The following is a 23,019-nucleotide window of genomic DNA, read 5'->3' as shown; positions in this document are numbered from 1 at the left end:
AATTTTCAAACTACCAAAACGCCAAGGTGCATCTCGAGAACGGTTCTCCCTAAAGAAAGCGACCGTTACACCTAGACCGCGACCCTTCGACTGATGAATGATTTAGGCAAGTAGAAAAAGTACCATCTAGCCCCGTTACTAAGTCAACAGACGGAAGGCCAGTCCTGTAATCGAAATGGGATGGGACTTGCAAATTGGCATTTTACAAACAGCATCATCATCTGCAGCAACAGTAGGAGCAGGAACCACAATGAAAATACAACCTCGGTATGGGTACGGGGTGTTTCTGTTGTGCTGCGGTTTCGTTGGAATTATTCTACCTTTTTGCATGATCACGCTAGAAGAAAATGTTCCCGTTGGGCAAAGTGCAAAAAAAACAAGATATCCCGGTACACTAGCTCTGTCCAAAAGATGGAACTCACTTTTAGACTAACGAACCGGACTTGCTGGAAGCAGGATACGAAAGAATTAAAATTCCGTTAGCGAAACTTCCTATTTACACTCCGATAAGGGCTGTTTTTCGCAAATCAAAGTGAAGAGAAGCAGGGAACGGAACAATACATAGTTCAACAAATAAAGTGAATCGAGCTTTTGGTATGGCAAAGGAATTTCGGCAAAAGGGGAAATTAAATAAACCACCTTTGGAGAAATAACTTTCATATTCATTCCGCATCTATGTACCCGAAGGTGCGCCATGGGGCAAAGGTGTACAAAACCACTCACACACCCACAGACGAAATAATAAGCAATGCAATTAAAAACGGAATTGAATTAATTTCCTTCTCTCCAATTCGATGGTATTCTAAGGTAGCATTTGGGCCAATTTACCAATTGTACACTCCTTATGCAGCGGAAAGGTTTTACTGCCTTTTCGATGTGTGTTTCGTTCGTTGTACAACTATCGAAACTATTGGCCATTCGTCTATATCACGCGAATATCCAGTTCTCTGGAGCTGGAAAAGGCCATGCATGTGAAAGGATTCGTAACAACCTCTTTGAAATCAGCACCATTCAGGATTCTGGCAACTGTCGAAAATATTACTAATACCAACATTCCCTATCAAGAAAACATATCAATGCCAACCGCATCAACACCCACGTTGATATGCTTATTGTAAGCATTACCATCGAATATTATCATACGATTCTAGGACTTTTCTTACTTTTCCTACGAAAGATAGAAAGGAATCGGAAAAGTTGTCGCTCGTTTGCTCGATAATTCGAAATAAAGTTTCGCCCAAAAGTGGGAACTAATTAAATCAAATTAAATAAAGCCAACTTGAAGCGGTTGTCATTGGGAACACTGGGAACGACAGTTTGGGTACGGCTTACACTCAAGAAGTAGCAATAGCTACATGAGTGGTCGTATATGGTGCGCTCCTGGAGCGTGGTTGCCTTGGATACGGTGCGATGCGTATGATATGTCGTTCAGGACAGAAGAAATAATCACAATAATCCAATATTCGCTTTAGAAGTGTGTTTATGCTTCGAGGATTTACCCGTTTAGCTTAAATCGGTAGTTGTTTTCTAACAATCTCTCCTACATGCGGGTCTTTTTTGGGTCTGTTAACATTGTCTAATTATGATATATTTTACGTATAACGTACGACATATTTTATATACTGTTCCATGCAATATCAAGCTGTACAAATCTACGACTTTTCAGAATTAATCAGTACCTATTGGAATGTCAGTAATATGAACATTTTGACCTTTAAAATCGCCTTCGTTTACATTATCATATAAAAAATCATATTCACAGCTTCGACCAACTTTGAGTATTTATGCTAAATGTTATGGATATTTCGTCATCTTCAATGCAGAAATGAATTAAAATCAATTTAATATCTTAAGTAAATTTCTCTGATAGCTCTGCAAACATTGTTTTAATTTTAGGCATTAAATTCCAATAACTAAACATAGTAATTTAGCACAACCAAGTCAGATACACACCAACGTCTGATTGTAAATAGATAATCGATTTTCAGGATGATTTTATCCTTCTTTTTCTTCCCTTTTTGTTTCAATCAATGCCCAATTTCATTATCAGAAAATTATCTTCCCATTGTTTTATCGTCCCTGTTTGTCCCTCCCCGTTAGGTTATCTTTCTTGGGAGAATCGTCAAAATTGTGCCACCATCCGTGATGCAAAGTACAAAAATGTGTAATGAAATTAAATCTATCTCTAGTCGCTTTTCGAGTGCAAAATCATTAATCACTTATCCAATAAATCCATACCACCACCGGTTCAACCACTCAATCGAACGTTCGCCGAGGTGGAAAAAATGTCTCCAATAAAGCCTCTTACGCATCGGAAGAAAATGACAAGAAACAACGACAAAACACACTGGTAGGTTCTGGTTCATGGATTCTCTCTCAAATCAACCCACCTACCGATACGCGTTGTGGCACATTTTCTAGTAATTTAATCTTTGACGATCCGTTGTGTCGAACGGGTCGCACTGACGGGACGGAATCCAACGGATGAAAACGAAGCAATGAGGAATGACATCCATTTGCCACCGTTTTGAACTTTCAAAACGCCTGGTTCGACCCGTTTTTTTGTTCGTTACCAACCCGAGGTTTCATTAGTTATAATTCCAACAGAGAAGTTGAACAAAACTGTTTGACGCTCGTTTCAGCCATCGTCTTTCTTTCGTACCAATATTGTGGAGCTGATTTCTTTTTTTCGTTTTTTTTTCCTTTTATATGCTGAAAAATATCAGCAAAACTGATCAATTTTTAATTCCTCTTCGCTTGAGCCGTTCTTATACGACTACTGGCCGTGAAAGAAAAAAAATCCGAACGACTACAACGGATGCTTCGGCTTTACGATTTTCCCACTAGGATGTAGTAGGTTTTCCGATTTTAGCTTTTCTTCCGATGCGGAACTATAATTCTCTATAATCCAATAAAATCGTTATGAAATCTTATCAACTTTTCCATCGTGGTTGCACATCGGTGAGGGCAACCGTGTTCGCTGGAACTTTCGAATGAATCTGTTGTCCCATTTTCTTTGTATCCAATGTTCGCCATTTTTGCCGTAACATAATGGGCATTTTCTTTAAGTTGAAAGATCTTAGCAGGTGATGGTGATGATGGCCATCTAACGAGTTTCGATAAAAAGTTCAATACTTCACCATGACACACCATTGAAGAGTAGGACTCGAAGTCTTTAAAATGAAGAGATGTTAAAACATTGCAATTGTACTTATAAAAACGCTAAGAAATTAAAATATATATTTATTCAATCTGTCATTCGTGGACGTTGTGGAAATAAACCCTTTTGTGACATGTACTTTATTAAATGTGTAGCTTTTTTAAACAAGACAAACTTTCCTGAACCAAAAACTAACTCCAACTGCTTTTACTAAATCGTCATACACAATAGTTTCCATTGGAAACGTTGTGCTATCGGCAGGACAAAAAAAAACTACCCTAACGACCATAAGTGAAGAATAAACTTTCTCGTATGCCAAGATCGATATCGAATTGAAACCATCTTCGTTTGGTTTAATGGAAAATCAATCAAGCTGCTACCCACTCACCCACTCGCAAGCACGTGTACGTCAACTTCATCGATATACGCACATGAGCGTGTTTCATGTTCTGCCAGCAAACAAACAATTCATTCTCTACACTAAACTACAAAGCCCATCAACCGAAAATAGAAACTTTACTCATCCATACAAAACACGCGCGACGTGTTTGTTAGGGAGATAGCTAGCAAAACAAAGAGTACCTGCGTAATAAGGGACAAACTTTCTTTTTACGCTCTTCAAAATTGTATGATAACTACGATGTTGTCTTTAGATTTGTGTACAATTAGTTTAGTAAGCATTTCGTTTTATGGAACTTCTCATACGCCGCCAATCGTACTTAACACGCAAATCACCTGACAACTGTGAGCGACAAAGAGGCCATTTTTAACTATACAACCAGCCATACTATTTTTGTTGGATAAATCTATAAAAACATCCAAGCCACAATAAGAATGGTTTGCACCGAACCGTTTCCTGGCGAATTCGGCCGCTTCGATGCAATAGAGATCTCAATTTAATTATTTCAATTTCCCAACAATAAGCCCTACAATACGAGCCGGCTTGGTGCGTCACCTTCGAGCAACAATCCCACGGGGCGATGTTTGGCAACACACCACTAAGCTGGCAGCACCAGACACAGCGCAAACAGGGCGTCCTCGTACAGACAGCACTCTTTAAAACAAAGACTTAATTTTCCATTTGCTACGGTGATGCTCACCCTTTCCCATGTTCCATTCGCCACTAGCGACGAAGCAGAGCGGTGAGAATATTGTGAGCTGAGCTTGCAAAAACCGTTTTCTGTTTCGTGGGTTTAGGCCACGAGTCTAAACGAGAAACCAAAAATCAAAACAACAATGCCCGCTTCACGAATCCCCATCTGCCACAGTGGTGAGATTTTTGGAACAACTTCTGGCGAAGGTCAAGCGAATTCGTAATGCAAAGGCGGCTAATTGGGTCATTAGAAAATCGAAATATTGCATCTCGAAGTTTCGGGGTTTGCTTTTTTCCAAGCAAATATACCGAATCACCAACACAGATTACCCCACTGTCGATTTTTGGGTATTTTTTTTTTCGTTGAAATACAGCCGGATAATGGAATTAGCTGCAAATTATTAGGCTAACGTACCTTTGTTCCCAAATCAGGATCAATTGAAGCTCCTAAAATGGAACTTACTTGCCTGCGCTCCCGGGCAGCACAACGTCCGTTCGATCCACCGAACACAACCCATTACCACAATGCGATGGCGAACCAGTTACTGGGATTCCTTCTTCTTAGTTTAAATCAGATTTTGTGGCGCTTTTGTGTCGGAATTCATAATCGGATTGTGTGCCTTTTTTGTTGGGGTAATAAGTGGAGTGCAGCTTAGGCGCACTGTGGTGAACGAAATGAGCTTGGTTCGCAAATGAAAATTGGTGCCTACATTTCAATGGAACCATCCGACCACCTATGGTAGTTTTAATCTGATGCCAGTTTTTGGGACATTTACGTGAGGACAGCTGGGAACTGCTGGGGTGCTAATTAATTTGAATATTTCTAGACATATATAATGCTTTTGTGGTGGCCGTTCCTGTTCAGAAAGCTAATTGTGTGTGGTTTTTTTAGTTAGTATAATACAATGCGAAACCATCAAGTGAAATTTAAGGGTGTCCCACATCAAATTGCAACCCGCCTGAAACGTTTTACAAAATTATCTACTGTGTATTTACTTTGAAATTTAGAATATAAGTAGTTGACAGTGTATTGTTTAGAGTATTTTTCATCGATTCGATCGAAATTCGAAAAATTGCGTTATCTTAAAAACAACGCCATCTTTTATTAAGGACATCATTGAGAGGTGTTTGATTACGATTTTCCTGATTTCATATTATTTTGAATTAATTCTAAACTAATCTATGATCAATTGTGATTGAAATTGATAGAGAAGATCACAAACAAAACGGGATTTAGTTATGGTATAGGGACCGTTTTTCCCTAAATGATGGAAGCCATGTTCTAATAAAACGTTATATCCTATTTTTACTTGCAGAAAGACTCCATGCTACTCGATCCCACCGGAGCGGACATCCGGAACTGTGTGTCACGTGGCAAAAGTGAGGTAAGTGTCCTTTGCGGTTCAATGGGGATGAATAACATTAAAAAGCATTCAAACAATTTCGGTTGTACTTCAAATCAAGCAAAGTGGCTCCAGCTATAAACTCATCCTCACAAAGCATATTCTTTTATCGTTCAACAATACATAACATGTTAAGATTTCAACACCGTTCCTCATCCCACAAATGCTTTCCCCACCCAATGGGGGGGCAAATTGGGCAAAAGGTACATTATTCCAGAAGACATTCATCCAGCATGCCACTCGAATACGTTCGCTAAAAATTCATTTCCCAAAACCAGCCCTAATTGCATCACGTTTCGTGTGGGTCGTGTAATTTCCTACCATTCATGTTCGAAAAGTTCAACGATTTCTTTCTCGAGCGTCCTGTTGGCCGAATCACACCCAGGAACCCAGTTTGTCAAATGCAGCTACGATCAATGCAGCACGTTCACGCTGCTGCACGATGCATGCGGTGTCTGATCACATTCCTGATGCAAATGCAGCTGCGACGGCATAACTGTGTAACGTGCCCGGTTCATTGGACTTCCATGGAGGCGCCCAGTAGCTGGTGCCCAAAAAATAGTCCCAATTCCCTACTGGTTTTGAGGTTTCTGTTTATGACAATATAAGGCAGTACAAACGCCAACCTTCGAACCGATGCTAGATATATGGTATTGGCAGAAGGTGATGTATAGCAACTGGAAAACCTCGAACAACCTCGATTGACGTCGATGATGATGCCGACAACGTGTACCGCTGATGATGATGATGATGATGGCGTTAACCAGTTCCCGTGTATCACCGAAGGGGTTTAATGTGTTTTGCATTTTGTATCGGCATGAAAACCGCTGATGGATACACGGTACTGTTGGTTGTTTGGTGAGAGGAAAAGTTCTTTGCGTTGCAATACCGCAGTTGATGCGCGGAAGAGGGACGATCCCGTTGCGAGAATGGTTAGCGTGAGCTACACCTTTTTGCGATAAAATGTACCACATCGCTTGATGACATTCTCTTCCTCACGTAAAGTTTTTATGGTTTGTAGTGGAATGTGTAAATTTCGTACGCAAACGGGATGAGAAATTATTGTTGTTCTACTGCTCTGTGACGTGACTGAAGTCCTGGAAAGTTACAAAAATCATCTTGATGAAAAATCATATCAGGAACTCATAAGGTGTAATAAGTAAGGATAAGGATTCGGTACTAACGCTGACAATTTGACAAATAATTTGCAAACCTATGCAAGCCCCTTTTATTAACTAATATTAGCCTATTAGCTGTTGTGAGTTTATGAAACAAACTTTTAATGATTATCAACAATTTAGACCACTCACATCGGTTTCACTAGCCCATGGTGCCCAAGTTGCTCGTTCTATGGCACACCAACTCCTATCCTTTTCCACCTTTACGTGTACATTAAAGGTAGCCAAAAATGTTAATACCAGCTGCGTGTGCACACGTGCGCAAGCGGGCTTCCCTTTTTTGCATCGTTTGCCGTGGTACATTCGGCGCGTGACGGCAGCAGATGTCCGGCAACATCCTTAAAACCCGATTGCTCCTAAAATACCCTCTCACAGTCACTTTCCGATGACGTATGCAGATCGTTACAGCGTGCCTCTGCAAACATTTCCCGCCACCAAATCGCTCGCCGGTCGCGCGTCGGCATACGATTGCGAGAACGATCCCGATTGGATGGGGAGAAATTTGTAGCACTTTGCACCGTACCAACCACCACTGTTCGGGAAGCGCATGAATGCGCTGGCAACGGGCCAGAATCATCCTGCTGCTGCACCATGTACCGCTTCCTTATCCGTGACCATCCTTACCAGCACCTCCATAAGCACAGAGAACTCGAAATTATTCACGTTTTATTTTAAATGCATCACGTACAATGTTGCAACTGTTTCATGCTTGATAGCTTCTCTTCGGTGCTGCTGTGGCCGGGCTGGAATGGGTCTTAAGGTTCGTTCGATTATGGCATGGATTCCGTTGTTGGCCGGAGCACCCATTAAACCGAATGCTGCTGCCAACACAGGGCAGCACGGAATTCCCATACGCATATATACACAGTCACAAAATGCCGGCCTAACAACGGATAGCTTTCAACTGATCCAGCCTCTGTCTTTTTACTGTGTGTGTGTATCGTGCCGGTTGCTTTTTTCCCACCGGGACACGTTGTCGAGCTTTTCGAGCCTCCATCGCTTAACGGTGGTAGCCGTTCAAGACTCGACACCATCCTCAGCCTTGGCGACGTGTTCGACAGCTTATGGTCAGCATTTTATGAGGCTTTTCGGACGTAACGTTTGTAGAGTTGCATGATTGATATGCGAGATTCCGATGAATGGTTCATTACGTTTCTGGTGAAAGATGTATTGTGGTAAAATTTATTCCATTTAAAAGGTTTTATGTGCGAGAAATACATCTCTCTGTGCTGACTGACGATCAATATAACTCAACATGATCGTTGGTACGTAAATCATTATGGTTGGTTTTTGATTGAAACTATATAAACAATCAAATAAATTTCCCTTTTACGTTCTAGCAAAAGTTTATACCTAAACGTGACAGCAGCTGCTTTGTGTATAAAATTAGTTAACACCAATTTTGGAACGTGAAAAATTATCATGAGCGATGTGCGTACTGGAATCCAAAATCGTTTCTACGAAGCTTTGATGTGATTGGGGAGCAACTTCGTTTGAATAACATAAAAAAGCACATAAAATTTTCGGACTACGAAATGAAATTTGAAATCGACAACGTTATACTGTTTATCTTTACGAGTTCATGTGTATTATGAACAAAATATTAGCTTTTAGACATTCCAGTTCAATGTGATCTAGGTCTTTGTAGCCATTATATTTCAATGATTCAAATTTCGTAATTTTTTACGATTTTTAATTTGTAGGGAACATGTTACAAACGACACAAAAGGCTATGTCACCGGTACATTATTACCTGGAATGTCAAACTGGAGTCATTCACGAGAAATGTTACTTCAGTTCTTTAATACCAAAGTGCGATAGGCTTTGCTGTCGTTGTCGGAAATTTATGAAGATGAATGATTGAATCTCCATGAATCTGTCAATGCAAAAACCCAGATGATTGCGAAGTGTACCCAAAATAATCGTATTTGTTTATTCATTTACTTAGCACAAAATATATATATATAGGACATATGCTTGGCCAAAACCCGCAATTCATAATTTCAAATTTAAAAAAACTATTTGAAAAGAAATAATTGCCGATGGATTATCCCTGTTACAAACGCTTTAAACAAATTGTTTATTTAAAATCCTCAAATTTTTGGAGAAAAAATGCCTCCAACTTACTCGTACACCCAAAACACTGTTCCACAAGTTTGGTCGCTTTAATATGCAGTTCAATGGAAAATGTTCATGTTGAAATTTATTTTAAAACTATAATGTTTTACATTTTATTTAACGATTCATGTTGTGTCTCTCGGAACATAGGCCATATTTTATGTTTCAATAGCTTAAACATTCGCCATTCCCTCGCCTTACCGTCACAAACCTATGACGTTATTACCATTCCTATGAAATAATCCATTACAGTACCGAGTCGCGTTTGTCCGTTACTTCCGAAAAGCAAGCACTTGAAACACGTTTCATAATTCATTTCGCCAACCTTCCCCATTGCATTGCCAATGGAACGATCGTAAAAATTTATGATTGGCCGAATAAAAAAATCCTCCCTCGCATCCTGTCCACGCAGAAACGCTGTCCACCCACTGTCTAACAATGGGGATGCATTCTCGAACGGATAAATATAGCCTTCGGTGCTGGTAGTATTGATTGCTGCACGAAGACGATGACAATGCCCACAAAACGGTACCGTCTTGGAATTGCCTTCGATCGACTACATTTAAAGCAGAGATGAAATCAAAATTTTATTTTCCTTTTTTTTCACACAGCCGAACCGTGCCCCACACCGTCACGAAAGTAATAAATCTGTTTTATCGTTCAGTCCATTCCCGATTACATTTTTCGTGCTTCGGTTTGTGTGTGGCTCTATCAGTGTACAATAAATCAGTAATAATTGAAACAAACGCCATCACTTCAAACGCTTCGACTTGAGAGAATGGTATAAGAAACGGGGAAAAAACCAAAGCAATCACTCTAAACTCAAAACTGCAAGTGAGCCTTTCATTACTACTCAAGCCACTTAAAACCACAACAGAGGCGGTGTGCGGTATCGTGATTACAAAACGTTTAAGAACTTTAATTAACGCAACCCGCACTTCTTGCAAGGCTTAATCATTGAGCTTGTGATCAGCGTTAAAAGTGGAAATTTTTTACTAAGAAAGAAGATTAAAGTTTTTTTTTCTCGTGTACTTTTTTTCTTATCTAATTTGGTTGTTTACAGAGCGACCGGTTTTTTTTTGCGTGTGTTTTTATTTTATTTTATTCACCATCACCAATCTTACTTCTCCCGTCAGTTTCAAAACAGCTCATGCAGCAATATCCTTTCTAGTGATCTTTGCTCCACCGAAATCCTTCAATTATCGCCAACCAGAACGAAGCCGTAAAGATCCAGCGAGTGTTATGTACCGGTGGGAAAGAAAACGGCTACTTTATACCGAGAAAAAAAAAATTCCCTCACATTGAGCTGGATGATGTATGGTGGATGAAGCTCACCAGTATAATGCTCGAACGCTACATGATGTGCAGCATAAAAGCCGACATGCCATCTTGATTTTTGTGACTCTCGGTGTTTCATTTGTTCCCGCCATGTTGTGTTGGTGAGTGTGTTGCACAAAAGTGGGAAGTCCCTTGAACTTGCCGGTAGCCTTACACTGTACAGGTCCCATTGGGTACCTAGTGATTCATCTTTGAGCTGAGGGTGTTGTGAAATTGTGAAAGGATAGTTTTTTCCCCTCCAAATTCCATCCAGAATCAACTTTGTGTGCCATCATAATCTGAATGAAAGAATAAACCCGTTCAGAGATGTGGGTAGGGTTATATATTTGTTCCCAATGGATGCGTTTGCTGCTGTAATTATATTAAAATTAAATTACATCGAAATTAAACCGAAGCACAGAATAATAGCACGCGCGACTGAGAATGAGGCTTGCCGCCACGCGTCAATCCAGCCAGTGACGGTGCGCTCACCTTCGAGTGGCGTGGATAAGATGTCTCGGAGGAATACGAACAAAAAACGAAGGTATAAGCCACCGACGTTTCATTACCGCTGCGCTTTATCTTTCTCAACCACCATGAGTGTGCCCTTTAGTTTCACCTTTTAGGGTACGCTGTAGTAACAACCGTTTCCTTTCATGGTTAAAATCTAGCGTTTTTTACACCTCCCGTATAGGAGATTGGCGTCGCACTGTCTCGCTCGCTCTTTCTCTCTTGGTCCCCATCATTATCCCGCGCAGATCGACCTTATATCGCATGCAGAGAAAATGGTTCCTTTAGTGCATCTGTTAACCGTAAGGCTCTCCAATAGAAGGTACCGAAGCAGAGGTTTCGGTTGGGGCAACCTAACAGCGTTAAGAAAAAAATGAATAAACGAACGTAAGCAAGTGGCAAACATTCAGTGGCCTCTTCTAGAGTGTTGGTTCACGGCGCCTTTAAGTGGACTCGCAGCCGGCGCCAGAAGAGTGCATGCAATTGCATCCATGCTGCATCCTGTTGGGCTCCTTCCTAATCTGGATAGCACTGGAGAGTTTAATTGCGATACAAATTCGTTAGACAGGACAAAATGGTCGCTTAGTGTGCGATTTATGTATACACATTTTTGCTACAGTATTGTATATAAACAAAACGAACATTGTTTTACTTTTTTTCATTTAAATACATTATCGGAGAGATATTAGTTTGAACAAATAATGTATGCTGTATTCCCATTCGATCCATGCTGATACAAACAGTTTTATCTCATGCAATCAAGAATTGCATCTCAAACGCAACAAAACGCTACAAACCTCATTCGTGAACCTTCACCAAACAAAAACGCAGCAAAGTGAATGCTCATTTATGAACAGCTAGGAAGCCAAAGGGGGAAAAATGGAATACTTCAGTTTTTAAGCTTTCGTGCTTGAGGGCACTCGCTAATTCTACATCATCCACTTCCCGTTCGCGTATAATTGATTTGACATTCAGACGTAATGGCGGCACCTTTCCGGTTCCCATTTCGTGCTGCACACTGCACTGCAGCAGCAGTTGAATGTCGCTCGTTTGGCACATTCCTACTTCATTCGCTAACCCCGTCCGATAGAGCTTTTCATAACTCTCCGGTACCAATAAATTATATAATTCGGGTTTAGAAAAGAAAACAATAAATACCCCATTCGTACTAGCTTCCAAGGAAAGAGGGAAAATTATTGTTGACGTGTGGCGATGTTTTTTTGTTTGTTTTTAAGTTATAATTTTGTAACAGTTATCGATGGCGGGAGGGTTGAGATGGTCTGTTCTCAATTGTAGGTTACGCGAGTAATTTATCCCACTTCGACCGGTCACCAATTAGTATACTAATGTACTCTTTTATTCCGTTCGCTTCCGTTGCAGATGTTTGATTGCAAAAATCACATTCGAGTCATTCAGCCAATGGACAATGGAACGAGGCTCTACATTTGTGGCACGAACGCTCACAGCCCAAAGGATGTTGTAATATTTGTAAGTAGCACCGTTTGTTGTACTAGGTTTACACCTTGAACGAAATATTCTATATGTTTCCAATTATTACTTTCATTGCCGCAAAATGTTGTTTCAAAACCAATGTTTGTCTCTTAGTCACATATTGTTATAATTTATTCATGTATTTTTGCCTCTAAATGAATACAAAATGAGATCATCTTAATTTTTTGTCGATTAAGGATTAAATAAACGCGTTTCTCGCTTTAAGTGGGTTTGAAGATATTCGGTTTTTTTTTATAATTTGACAATTCGCGAATTTTTGAACGTAAAATTAAATTACGAATCAGCAAATTTCAAATTATCCCAAAAACACGTTACATCATAAACATCACTTTTCGTAAAATTTCATTGCAAATTTTGAAAAAAAGAAACATAAAATTAAATTAAATGAAAATGCAAATGCTTTGTAACGTGGCAATACATATTCGGTCCCTTAATACGACTCATAAACTTATGCTATGACTTATGTATGACTTATATTTAAAAAAAATCAAGATACGCGGATATTCGAGATGAGCGGATTTCTCTGGCATTATCCGCATTCTCCCGCAATTATTATTAGTATGCAATCAATTGTGTATACAATCAGTAACGACAGATTCAATACAAAATCGGTTAAATTTCTAGCCCCTTTTGGCTACCAAGCCTCTAGAAGTCATTAAAACTCAAATGCTCTAATGCCTCAAGTTCTAAACGCTTTTAATGATTCAATTATATCTAGCTCTAGAAGTGTCCAATCCCAAAACTCATATTTTAAACCTAAATTTAAAATTTGATTGCATCAAGTTGGCGACGTCAAAAACTCATGCTTAAAAAACAAATTTCAGCGTCAACGACAGTATTAACTTGATGTGTTCTAAATTCTTAGATATAATATCCTTCGTTTGTAGCATCCTTCTTAAGTGGTTTGTTACCTCCTTTCCCACAACCATATCGACTCAGGTATTTTATGAAGCGAAAGATTTACCAAACACACTACAGAAGTTGTAGTTGAAGCTAGAGCAATAAATATTTAAATTTTCCATAGCCAACAGCGTGCATTCCGCGTCTCTAGTGTCGAGTGTAATGCGCCAAAACGTGCCAAAAACCGCGGGCAATTTTTCCACGGAAACGAACCTTTACACTTGATTTCATCGCGCATCACAACTCGGTGGAGTCCGTACGTTCAGGCTTCATAGGATTGGTTCCCACGCTCAAGAATGTATACGGATTTTTTGTTGTTTTCGACCCTTACAGCATCTACGCTCGATCGCAGCGTGAAACTATTTCCAAGCGAAATCAAACCCCGCCCATGTTTGCCAAACTGTGCTTGATGGTGTAAAATAGCAGTACATAGTTTTCCGTTCGAGTGTGCTCAAAAATCAATTACGTGATAATTCAAGCCGAAAGCGAAAGATAAGAGAACCCGGTGGGCACCATTCTCCTGGTGCGATAGAGATGCGTGACGAGGGACATTTGTTTCCTGCTATCATCATTCGGATGGGTGTTTTTCTTTGCTATTATTAGCAACATGACACTGTTGTAATGATGGCAGTGACAAGAAAAGGAAATCGCTATGTAAAGCAACGTTTCACATCAAAATCAATAGACATATAAACAATTTGATGAAACAAAGAGACTTAACTGTAATAGGAGAACCGATAAAGTAAAAAAGTGTAAATATCTAAGTATTGTTCATTATTTAATATGTTCTTTTGGTTTGTGTTTTGTATTGCATGAAATTACTTCCGTTGATTTAAATAAAAATTATTTGCTGGCCATTTTTTTATTTTTTTGTGTCTGTGATTTATTTATTAATATCGATCGGCAGGGCTGTATGCTTAGGGTTTGTGTCTTGGGTGATACTACAATAAAAAATCATTACTTACGAGTTCTAATGTCACATTATGTAAATTGAGGCATTAGACAGACACTATTAACACTATTATTATTTTTGTTTATTCGAAAGGAACGATCAGGCCGTATTGCTTGTAACCAACGGTAGCTTAATTTTTTGAACAATTTATATTCGTTTGATGGCATTTCCTTCTTCAAACAGTGAAAAGTCACCTTGTCCTGAGTGAACTCGGCCATGACATGAATTAATTAATTAATAATACAAATGATAATAAATTATGTCCCAGCCATCTTCAGAAATCGAGATAACTAACGATTAAAAAAGTCTATTATAATCAATGTTATTGTGTTTTTGAGCAAAATACTCTCTAATTCTAATTAATAAAAGTAGTACAGAATACTGTTAATTTTACTCAAATTTTGGACACTACAAAGTATAAGGGTTAATTTACAATTTGTAACGGATTACACAGTATAAATGTAAGCTTTTGGTGGTTCCACTCAAATTCCTAGTCCCGTTCCTTTTTGTCCTCCATTAACAAGGCGTTATGAATGAATAGTTTCAATCTGTGCACACAGTTAACTAACTACTACCTTTCATCTATCATCCTTAGCGAAACTTAACTCACTTGCCACGGTCAGAGTATGTACCCGGGGTCGGCCTCGGTGTTGCCAAGTGTCCCTACGATCCCATCGACAACTCGACCGCCATCTACGTGCACGAAGGCAATCCCGGTGGTCTACCGGCACTGGTAAGTGCTAATCATTTCCAACTGCATCTAGGGCAACATTGCACTGGGCACAAGGAACAAGAAAAACTCGCCCACCCCGTCCGCCCTGGAACAAAAACGGATTCATTTGTTAATTTTTCCATGTTGTTACTCTTCCCTCACTTCGGTCCCATCCTGGTTATTACCACCCCTCGGTCTCATTGTCATCCCCAGTACTCCGGTACGAATGCCGAGTTCACCAAGGCGGATACGGTCATATTCCGGGCGGATCTGTACGAGATGTCCTCCGGGAAGAAGATGTACAACTTCAAGCGTACGCTCAAGTACGACTCCAAGTGGCTGGATAGTGAGTATAATTTATTATGCTTAATTTTCTTCCCCTCTACGGATGTTTCCCGGTGCTTCCTGCAATGCTCCCACTGCTGATAATCATCATTCTTTTCCAATGTAATGGAATGTTTTAGAGCACCTCGGTACACCTACTGCATGCGTACGTACCGCCGGTACCCAGAACATCACACGCTGCATTTGGCTGGTTGACCGCTGGCCATTTATCAATTTGCACACTGGATTGTGACAGCGCTGCTTATTTGATGCCCACCCACCTTGCCCATACGCTGGGGGGACCAACACTGCCGTAATCGTGCTTCCGATCAGTACAAACTAGCCGTTTTTCGTGCAGCCTCTCATGTAACCATCTCGAATGATGCAAATATGCCGCTGCTGCTGTTGCTCTCTCGGTTGCGGGAGTCAAAAACCGCAAAGCACATAACATTTCAGCTAAACTTGCAACCACAAATCCCGTTTCGTTTCGTACCCATTCCCATGCTGGATGAAAAGCTGATGGTGAGGGTTTCTGCTGGTTGTTTCCGTATTGGAAGCAAGTGTTTATCTCATTGAAGGTAATTAACTGCGATGAGTGAAGTGGTGCGCTTTCGTTAGTTCGCTCAAGATCCTCTTGCAGCCATCCATCCCTGGTTGTTTAACCGCGAGTGTGAGCAAGCAAAGGGCAGATCGGGATGCACCGAAAATCACACCAAATTTCTATTTACCCAGGGCGAAACACCGGTTATTTCAGTGCGTGCGGCTTTTGAAATATTGCTCTCGAAAACCTAAAATCATGAGCCGCGGAAACAATCGAAAAACCGCAAGCAATCGTACGTTAGCGCAAGACAAATACAGCCGACTCGTACAGGGTACGGAGAGCAAACAGGCAAACAATCCCCTAATTGGTCAGCATCCTTTCCCTCCCGAAACGGCTTACGGGCGTATTGTTTCGGTACGATGATCTTAATCCCGGCCCACCCATTGGGTGAAGGTTTATGGATTTATGAACGCTCGACCAAACAATCTTTGAATTCATCCCGTTACGGTGGACCATCTGAGCAATGACTTATGGGAGTTTAGGTCCATTGTTGGATGGTAACTTACATGGGAGTTCCAATGTTTATGTAAGAAGCTTATGATTAGCGATTACAGCGTGCTGTCAGCCATTTCTGGGCAATGTTAGACGCTCATTTTGTACCAGACTTGGGAAACAACCTTCAAGAATATTTCAATGAAGTTCAATAAAGTACAATACATATTGTATGTTTGTTCCCTACTTAAGGCTTAGTCCATTTAGAAATGGGGCACTTGGTTTCAACGACAGTGGCACTACCAGGGGTTGTAAAAGGAACATTTTTTACAGCGGTTCGTTGTCAAATTAAACATTTTCTATTTGTCCAATTGACAGACAATTTCATGAATTATCCACTGAGTTATTCGATATGCAAAAGCAGAAGTGAAAATTGATTGTGCACAGACATCTTGCGTCAACTCAGGAGCTGGAAAAACGACTCAGATTGCCTAAATCGATTGTAGATTAAACAGTATAAGGAGATTTTCTGTCTCTAATCGGTAAACGTCGGACTCGGACTATTTAATTTTTTATAATTTCAACGCTGACCGCTCTACTGTACGTTGAATCTTACGCCGAGCGGGATTTAAGTGTTTACGAGTCTGTAAACATCCTATCCGAAACCTCAAACAACAAATATTGGCCAGAAATCGGCCTCGGAAGCGGTACGATTAGGTACTAACAAAACCGCATGGTTGGCTTTTGATGGACGGAGAAACTTACGTGAAAGCCGATTTTAAACAAATGCCGAGGGTGTAATTCTATAAGGGTTCTGCTCGCGGAAAGGTCCCTAAGGTATTCAAACTTGTGTTCGTTGATAAATACGGTAAAAACATTCATGATTTGGCAAGGATTCTGCTCATGCGGTAAAAAGACCAGCGTTTTTGTGAAGAATAAGAACCCGAACTCGGATCTTTACTAACGAATTTTACCATTTATAAGTTCATGTTTTGGCAAGATCTAGCAAGCAGCCATTACGGCAATTACGACCCATAATATAACAACGACAATGGAGTAAAATTCATATCAATCCACCTGAATCTACAAATAAACCCCCGTTGAATAGAGACATATTTGGCTGTAATTAACCAGAAATTGAAGAAAAAGGAATGGTAACTTACGACTTTGAAGGAATGAATTGGAGGTATTGGTGGAATTTACTGGACACAACAGAGGTATCATTAGTTGCAGAGATTTCACTAACTAAAGAAAATGTTTGAACTTTAAAGTTTCCCAGGAATATTGGCTACTTTCTACTCACAAATCATTCTCCTTGCATATTTTTTTCCGCTAGTCGTTCATCTGTTTGTACACAGTAGAATATTTTTACTCTTCGAAGCAATTTTAAACCGAAGCAGCGGGTAAAAAGCGATACCGCTTGAAACGCAACGACTTCATTATAAATCCTTCGTAGCAAAAGCTAAGTGCAATAAGAACCGCTGCATGCAAATGGAAATGAACCCGAAGCACAGCCCACGATCCGGATGCACTTTGCTCTCCGGAGAAATTAAGCTTATTTGCCTTCTGGTTGGATAAGAACACAAAAAACACAAACAAAAAACCCTGACCAGAGTACGTTAGTGCACCTTCAGTGCAGTTGTTTCGTACAACATAAAGCTGGATTTATTTATTATAGAGTTATTTTGCCTTCATCCCATCATGGAGCATTGCACCTGTTAATGATAATTTCATTTGCGTTGCTTTCTCTGCTCCTTCCTTCGCAGAGCCCAACTTTGTCGGATCGTTCGATATCGGTGAGTACGTGTACTTCTTTTTCCGTGAAATAGCGGTCGAGTACATCAACTGCGGCAAGGCGGTGTACTCGCGGGTGGCACGCGTCTGCAAGAAGGACACCGGTGGCAAAAACATCCTCAACCAGAACTGGGCGACCTATTTGAAGGCGCGGCTGAACTGCAGCATATCGGGTGAATTTCCGTTTTACTTTAACGAGATCCAGGACGTGTACCAGATGCCAACGGATAAGACGCGATTCTACGCTACCTTCACGACCAGCACGAACGGGTTGGTGGGATCGGCCGTGTGTAGTTTTAGCTTGGGAGAAATCCATTCCGCGTTCGCCGGTAGGTGACAGTGCATGAGCAGACTTTTTTTTGTGAATGGGTTCCACTCATCGAATGGGATATTTATTTTGATAGGTAAATTCAAAGAACAAGCAACGTCCAACTCCGCCTGGCTACCGGTGATGAGTTCCAAGATACCTGAACCCCGACCTGGAACATGTGTGGAGGATACAACCACACTACCGGACGCTGTACTTAACTTCATCCGATCACACCCACTGATGGATCGTGCGATCACCCATGACTATGGTAATCCTGTCTTTTACAAGCGGGATCTCATCCTCACGAAGCTGGTCGTTGACAAGTGAGTATCGACCAATGTCCTACCACAAACAAATCCTTGAAACCTTAAAGCCTACTTTAATTAACACAATTTTTAAATTTCATTACAGGATTAGTATCGACATCCTTAACCAGGAGTATTTGGTGTACTATCTGGCGACGAACGAGGGTCGCATCTACAAAGTGGTACAGTACTTCCACGATGGACAATCACGGGCAAAACTGTTGGACATTTTCGATGTGGCACCTAATGAAGCGATTCAGGTGATGCGGCTTAGTCAGCGGTACAAGTCGCTGTACATTGGCACCGATTCGCGCATCAAGCAGATCGATCTGGTTATGTGTAATCGACGGTATGATAGCTGCTACCGGTGTGTACAGGATCCGTACTGTGGCTGGGATCGCGACAGTGGTAGCTGTAGACCATATCAACTAGGATTCCTTCAGGTATGTTAACCAATCATACCGGCGAACACTCGGTGAACTATTTTACAACGAATTGAAACATTCACATTAGATTGTTTTGAACGTCAAATTGCATAGTTTTAGGAGTTTTTGTATACCCAAGTGCTTTGCACACTGTTGTTTTGCAATTTTAATGCAAAAACCATCGTAACTCTTTCACTGCTTATTATAAGCTTCATAGTTTTGTTGCTATTCAATAGTTAAAATTGAAAAATAACACCATATTTCAAATACAAAAACCTTAGCTATTAGGCTAATGAAATTATTCACCGCTCATAAAAAGGCTAACATAAAATCATGCACAAATAAATAATTACTCATCACACGTAACAATTGTGGCATTCAGCATCGATCGAAATTATCGTAACTGAAAACGTTTCTTCATACCCGGGTGCTTCACGCCATCCACAGTGTGCCACCATTTTCATTCGATTCCATTAGTACGCACATATCAGTATGGGGAGGGGGGGGGGAAAATCGAACACCTCACAATTACCCTACTGTCGGCACCTAAAACCCATCGGCTCGCACGTATTTATTAGTATCGATTTCAATTTTATTGCGCGCGCTTAGGGACGACGCTTAGGGAAAAAATGGCTCTAGTGTGGTATGTGCACATTTTCCCATGCGACCAACCGAAAGGCATCCCAAGGTTGAATGGTGTGCCGGTGTAATGATTAGAATAATTACTCCCTCTCGGGTTTGTCGATACATTAGCTCGATTCGAAATCCCTTTTGGAATTCCGTCCCTCCGCCTGCCCCCCTGTTTTGCGTCGTGTGAAAACCAATTGAGGGGGGGCCGCAGCAATCCGGGACGTGTGCAATCACTCTATAACGATGAAATTGATTTTTAGAATTGGGCCATAACCAGTGATCGTCACCACGAGACCACTATCGATCCCCGGAGCGGAACAACGAAGAAAAAAAATGTGCTAGCTCACCCAAACGCTCGACTAGAACGATTGGTGGTCGTCCTCATGGCGCCATCAGCATAATGTATCGTTAATTGAAAACCGGAGTTAAAAGGGTTCCTCCCCGTCCCGATAAAACCCTTACCAGACCAGTACACAACGGGTTAGTGCGCCCGTCGGCGAGTGCTGATTATCTAACCGTTTTAATCGCATTAAAAAGCGATACCGAATTTAATCACGATTATTGGAAAATTTGACGATTTGACGAAAATTGAACATCCACCGCTGAGCTGTGGAAATGTTCGCTTTAACACCGTTCGCTTTTTTTTTATCTAACACGACAGGATGTTGGCAACCGGACGTCGGACATTTGTGACACGAACGTGATGCGGAAGAAAATTATCGTCACCTTCGGGCAGAGCGTACATCTCGGGTGTTTCGCACGGGTACCGGAAATCCTGAAGCACCAACCGGTCACCTGGTACCATCATTCGAAGGAGCGTGGCCGGTACGAGGTACGGTACAGCGTTACCAAGCACATCGAAACGTCCGAAGGTGGGCTGGTGGTGATTGCGATCAACGAAGCGGACAGTGGCCGGTACGATTGTTATATCGGCGGTTCGCTACTGTGCAGCTTCAGTCTGGTTGTGGATGCTCATCGGTAAGTATTGGACTCAGTCATTGATGTTCCACGTGGGCAGACTCTAGATCGGTTGCCTTAACTATCCTTGCAGGTGTACGGCTCCGAGCAAGGGTAACGATTATCAAAAAATCTACTCCGATTGGTGCCACGAGTTCGAACGATACAAATCCGCCTTGAAGCGATGGGAAGCGAAGCAATCGGTAAGCTATAGGAAGATTTTCTACAAACGATGTAGGATTTAGACTGATCTTTATGCTTTATCTATTTGTTCAACAGCAATGCTCAACAAACCCAAAGGACAATGAGTTGGACCTGTACCAAGGCAACGGAAACGTTTGATGATAAGGTAACGATAGTTGGCCGTGATGAAAGAATAAAAAACTAATATCTAAAACTTTTTGACATCCCCTAGGTTCCAAGCGCCTCATCAACAGGAATCGTTACATTTTAACAAGCAAAACAACAACAACAACAACAATGTCTGTGATAAGCGAAGGAAATCCTATGACAATGCACAAACAAAACAAAATATTGAACGAAAGATAACAACCTAGCAGGAGCGAGTTACACTACGAGAAGCAAACTTTAGCAAAGAGTAAACGGAACATTTAGCGTGTCTAGTAAAACCCGAAAGCGTCAAAAACCTACAGTTCCCCGCCCACCCCGTTTGTGAGTAGCAATGTTTCGTCGTATGTCAGCGTTAGGAGCAGGTGTTAGCAGATGGGTGGATTGTTGCAGAAATATGTAAAACCGCAATCCGAAAACATAAGGCGAACCTGCTCGATCCATCGTAGTAAAAAAGGTAGTAGCAAAAGGACATAAACCCAGTAGACGTATGCAACGCAGAAGCTTGATAGTAAAGATACCAATTCCGACGGCTGTAATAATGGCCGCTTCTGCTTTAGCGTGCATCAATGTACATCGAATTTCTGAACTTACCGAATGTGTAGCTATGTACACTGTTAAAAATGGGGAACAGTAGCGTTATTTTGATGTCAAAAAAAACGGACGATTTGAAAGCGAATTGCGATCGCAATCCATGCAGGTAGCTAGTCGCACATTTGGTTCTCAATTTGCGCTCGTTTGCTTTTAAGTTAACCAATATTTCGTTTTTCGTCGCTAGATTAGGTACCGAACACGCTGGACATCCGTTCAACCGAGCATGGGTTCAAGGATATTCACATTCATTTTAAATCGTAAGTATTCTTTTGACACCGATCAAACCCATCTGCTAAGACTGACGAGTGTCCATTCCGTTCTACTTCCGACAGATTTGTACAATAAACAAGCACTGGCTTCAACCGCGACTGGTTGTGCTATCTCGAACCCATCGCAGCATCGCACATCGCCTCCGATTCTCATGCTCGGCTTCATCTGGCACCGATGCGAGTCTCTTATGGAAATAGCCCGGTACGGTGGACTTTGGAGAGTGCTCCAGTGTGGTAACGTGCCAGCAAGTAAAGCAATCACGCCCTTCAACACACGTTCGGATGCAGGCGTAGAGACTGAACCGGTCGGTCAGTATTTTTAAAACGGAAAAACTCTCCGCTGTAGCATACTAAACAAAAAACTCTTCACTGATACCTAAACAAAAACACACACACACAAAATAACACGCAAAGTGAAAATGAAAACGAAACACGAACGACGATCGAACGAAACAAAAAATTTCGCAAAATCTGTGATAACTTTAGCGTTTAAGTGGCTCAAATGGAATAGATTTCGCGGTTTTGGAAGAGGTAGGGAATATAAATAGGGAAAAGCATAATAAGTAGCGAAGAAAAAAAAACAAACGAAAACGAAATAGGAACACTGACGAATATTATTACTAGCATGATAGTGGCGAAATGAATTGAAAAGAGAGCAAGAAACGAAAATCGTCAACTAATTGAAAGACTAGACTGTCTCGTGTTTTCGTTTCTGTGTTTTTCTTGGACAAAACTCATTTGTTCACCTTTTTTTTAATGTATTCAGTGAAAAAACGAAGATTCTAGGCAAAAACTAAACAAACACATAACAAAAACCAGCTCGTGTGTAACTAATGTAATTACTAACGAAAAATAAAATGATAGACATTGATCGAACTCAATAGAGACGTACCTTGTGGGTGTTGTTTGAGCTTTCATTTCCTATCCACAACATCTTTATCTGCTGGAAGATGTTCCATCGGTCACACTTTTATACATATCACATCATCACTTTTATGTACATTTTATCACATCCTATAACACTATAAACACACACATGAAACTACAAATGTTGCATGTACTGCTATTGCTTCATTCTTTGCGTAGAACCGACCACAAGCAGGATTATCAAAGTTTCTTCAGTTGTAGCAATGTTCTTCTTAAGACGCACTAAGCTAGTAAAGCATGTATCTATA

At 40.8% G+C, this 23,019-nt stretch overlaps 1 protein-coding gene across 1 annotated transcript in view; it reads left to right on the top strand.

Moving 5' to 3' along the window:
• The window catches only part of LOC128715317 (semaphorin-2A-like), an 81,716-nt gene extending 60,741 nt beyond the window's left edge, over positions 1 to 20,975 (top strand). The window contains exons 4-13 of the mRNA XM_053810200.1: positions 5,570 to 5,638; positions 12,160 to 12,267; positions 14,739 to 14,876; positions 15,069 to 15,201; positions 17,979 to 18,335; positions 18,411 to 18,639; positions 18,728 to 19,064; positions 20,338 to 20,654; positions 20,728 to 20,836; positions 20,913 to 20,975. Of these exons, the coding sequence (XP_053666175.1) occupies positions 5,570 to 5,638; positions 12,160 to 12,267; positions 14,739 to 14,876; positions 15,069 to 15,201; positions 17,979 to 18,335; positions 18,411 to 18,639; positions 18,728 to 19,064; positions 20,338 to 20,654; positions 20,728 to 20,836; positions 20,913 to 20,975 (1,860 nt within the window). The remainder of the gene's footprint in view (positions 1 to 5,569; positions 5,639 to 12,159; positions 12,268 to 14,738; positions 14,877 to 15,068; positions 15,202 to 17,978; positions 18,336 to 18,410; positions 18,640 to 18,727; positions 19,065 to 20,337; positions 20,655 to 20,727; positions 20,837 to 20,912) is intronic.
• Positions 20,976 to 23,019: the final 2,044 nt, after the last annotated feature.

This window comes from Anopheles marshallii, chromosome 3 (genome assembly GCF_943734725.1).
Source record: "Anopheles marshallii chromosome 3, idAnoMarsDA_429_01, whole genome shotgun sequence".
Taxonomy (NCBI): Eukaryota; Metazoa; Arthropoda; class Insecta; order Diptera; family Culicidae; genus Anopheles; species Anopheles marshallii.
Note: the sequence above shows the minus strand (reverse complement) of the source record. Positions and strands in the feature narration are given on the sequence as shown.